The sequence below is a fragment of the Cyprinus carpio genome, chromosome A7, assembly GCF_018340385.1.
Source record: "Cyprinus carpio isolate SPL01 chromosome A7, ASM1834038v1, whole genome shotgun sequence".
NCBI classification, from domain to species: domain Eukaryota; kingdom Metazoa; phylum Chordata; class Actinopteri; order Cypriniformes; family Cyprinidae; genus Cyprinus; species Cyprinus carpio.
The window spans coordinates 33422894-33425619 of record NC_056578.1 but is presented as its reverse complement, the minus strand read 5'-3'; the positions used below and the strand labels follow the sequence as shown (position 1 = coordinate 33425619).

At 34.1% G+C, this 2726-nt stretch overlaps 1 protein-coding gene across 1 annotated transcript in view; it reads right to left on the bottom strand.

The window, feature by feature from the left end:
- Positions 1 to 873: 873 nt before the first annotated feature.
- LOC109082600 (C-type lectin mannose-binding isoform) overlaps positions 874 to 2726 on the bottom strand; it is a 4988-nt gene continuing 3135 nt past the window's right edge. Inside the window, exons 2-3 of the mRNA XM_042759239.1 lie at positions 1946 to 2388; positions 874 to 1446 (exon numbers count right to left, since the gene is read on the bottom strand). Of these exons, the coding sequence (XP_042615173.1) occupies positions 1297 to 1446; positions 1946 to 2347 (552 nt within the window). The 5' untranslated portion in view covers positions 2348 to 2388 and the 3' untranslated portion in view covers positions 874 to 1296. The remainder of the gene's footprint in view (positions 1447 to 1945; positions 2389 to 2726) is intronic.

The following is a 2726-nucleotide window of genomic DNA, read 5'->3' as shown; positions in this document are numbered from 1 at the left end:
GCTTAAAAGAAAGAAAAAATAATAGATATTTTATTAGTTTTAAGCATAAACTTGTTTAGCAAAGAGAGTCGAAAGATAAGCATTGTTTGATAGAAAACTTTCAACATTTTTAGAAAATTATATTTTTTTTAATAATGTCATGCTGAGATTTGATGAAATATCTTTACATCTTTACATCTAAGTAATGGATTATGGGGAGTTTGGGGAGAATTTGCTGTCAATAATGCTGTGATTTCTGAACATGTTTTATGAAGTTATAAGCAAAACCTGACCTGATTGTTGTATTCTACGCTGAGTGATAGTAGTTTCTAAGCTTTAAATTGAGACATATTGTGTGTTATTCATTTTAGTGGTTGCTTAGTAATTAGATTATGAATATTTTCGTGGTTACACTTTAGGCTTAAAGGGTTAATAGTTAGTAAGGTAGTTGCTAAGTTTAGGTATGGGGTAGGATTAACTGATCTAGAATGTGGTCATGAAAAATAAGGCATTAATATGTGCTTTATAAGTACTAATAAACAGCCAATATGCAAGTAAAATGCATTCTAGTTAATAGTGAGAATTGTTCTTTATTCACCTTATTTTTCCTGAAAATTCGTAAACTTTTTGTGCAAGGCTTCTGGTCTCTTCCGCGTCCAGCTATTTTTAGCTGTACAAAACAGCTAGTTTTGCTGCTTGATATTGCAAACTGGTGTGTCTTACCATATTATTTTAATGTAGTGCAAACATTTTTACCGTTTACTGCACTTTGTTATTCTTCTCATTATTTCCCGCTTACTCATTCACAGACAACGGCTTAGCATATTCATAGAAAATGGTTTACTTCTGCATTAAAAAATAAGGTACATAGTGCTACCAGAATATTTTGCTACTTGTCGTGGAAAACAAGAGGAAAAGTACTGAGGAAGAAAGTTATTTTTTGAAGAGATGGGTTTTCATTAATAGAAATTGCAAATCTCAGCGTTTAATTGCATGACGCTGTGCTCGCATGTTATCCTGAGTCAGTTCAGTCTTCTAATCGATTGCACCGCATATCAAACATAGATTAAAGAAAAACTGCTGTACATAGACATAAGCTAAATTATGGCCTGATATCTTGAAAGATTAATTTGTAAACAAATACCAAACTGAACTAATTAATGTGTAATATATGTATATTCCATCATTATTTTATAATTTACCATGCATTGACTGTATTAATTACATGTGATGGTGTTGAACATCTATAATTTATTATGAATGTCTTTTGCTTAAAGATTCATTAATGTTTGGACAAGTTATAGCTTGTATCAGAGTCTAGCGTTTCATTGGACCTAACTCCTCACATGGCTTCTCTTGTGTGTTTTCTTGTGTTTTCTGCTGCTGGAAGATCTCCCCGTCAGGTTGGACGCTCCATTTTATGCTGGATCTGAATTTCATGTCTTGATCCGAGAGGATCTCCTTAATCTAAAGACCAGATTACATCAGTCATGAGTGAACCAGATCAATCAACCGCCGTTGTACAACTAAAATATAAACATTCTTAGATGAACACATATTCAAATGACAGAAGATAAGAGGCAAATATACCAAAAAGTTTTTTTTTTCTTCTTAAAACAAGGAAACATATATTTCTGTGGAACTCTAGGTTCGATTCAAAAGAAAGATAAAAGATTTTTCTGAGCCGATTGGCAGTTTTATTTTATTTTTATTGTTTTCTAGTTTTATACAAGAAATCACATATTTTCATATTCAGTCATTTTGGTTCCCAGGTAAATGGATGTTGATGTAAGGATGTTTAGAAACATGCAAACATGCAAGTGACACAAACACACAACAAAATTAACTAAAATAAAAAAATAAAAAATAAAAAAAACCCTTACAGAATAGTCTAAAATTACAATTCTGCGTATTAAACTATAATAACATATTAATGATATTAAAATAGCATGCAGAATGATCTCACCTTCTTCTCTATGGCCTCCATCACTGCAGATTCGTCCAGATCTCCGTCTGATTTGACTGTGAATCTCACACGCTGTATTTTCCTGTGTTCGCGGCAGTAGAAAGGCAGTGGAGTCGAGCAGGAGTCATCAGCCATCAGTCCTTCAGTACTGGCTTTCACACAATCCTCGATTCCCTTCACGTTATCAGGCTGCCCATACTCCCATTTCACAGAGGACAACAATACACTGCTCTCATCCGACCACAGCCATAGGTTCTTGTGCAGGCCGATCCAAACATAGCTGAGGCTCATGTCAGAAAGTATGTTTGCGATGTGCATGTTCTCTGTGTCGTCTGTAATGGTGGCCAGGTCTACGTAGTGTGTTCTGCAGTAAATTTGAGCATCAGTCCAGTTCATGACCATGTCAATGTACTTAAACTTGTTCTGAAGTGTGTCCTGTGTGTCTGTAAGGAGTAGATTGGACAGAGAAACATTCTTGAAAATGTGAAGTGCCAAGTGTATAAGTTTGTAAGTTTATACATTTGTTCATAGAAAATATGGACAAACTCATCCTCAAAAAATAGCTTGGAAAAGTGATTTTATAAAGGCAGCGCTCTTTGCTTACTTTTTGAATGCAACATACATTTAACATGCTGCTATCTGCACATTACATAGTTTCAGGATCGACAGCGTTATTTAAATGATGGATTGAATCCAAAACTGTGATGATTGATACAGATGAACATAACATAAGAAAGAAAAAAAAATAGTTCTGTGATTTAAGTCTGGAGTGTAAATGCAA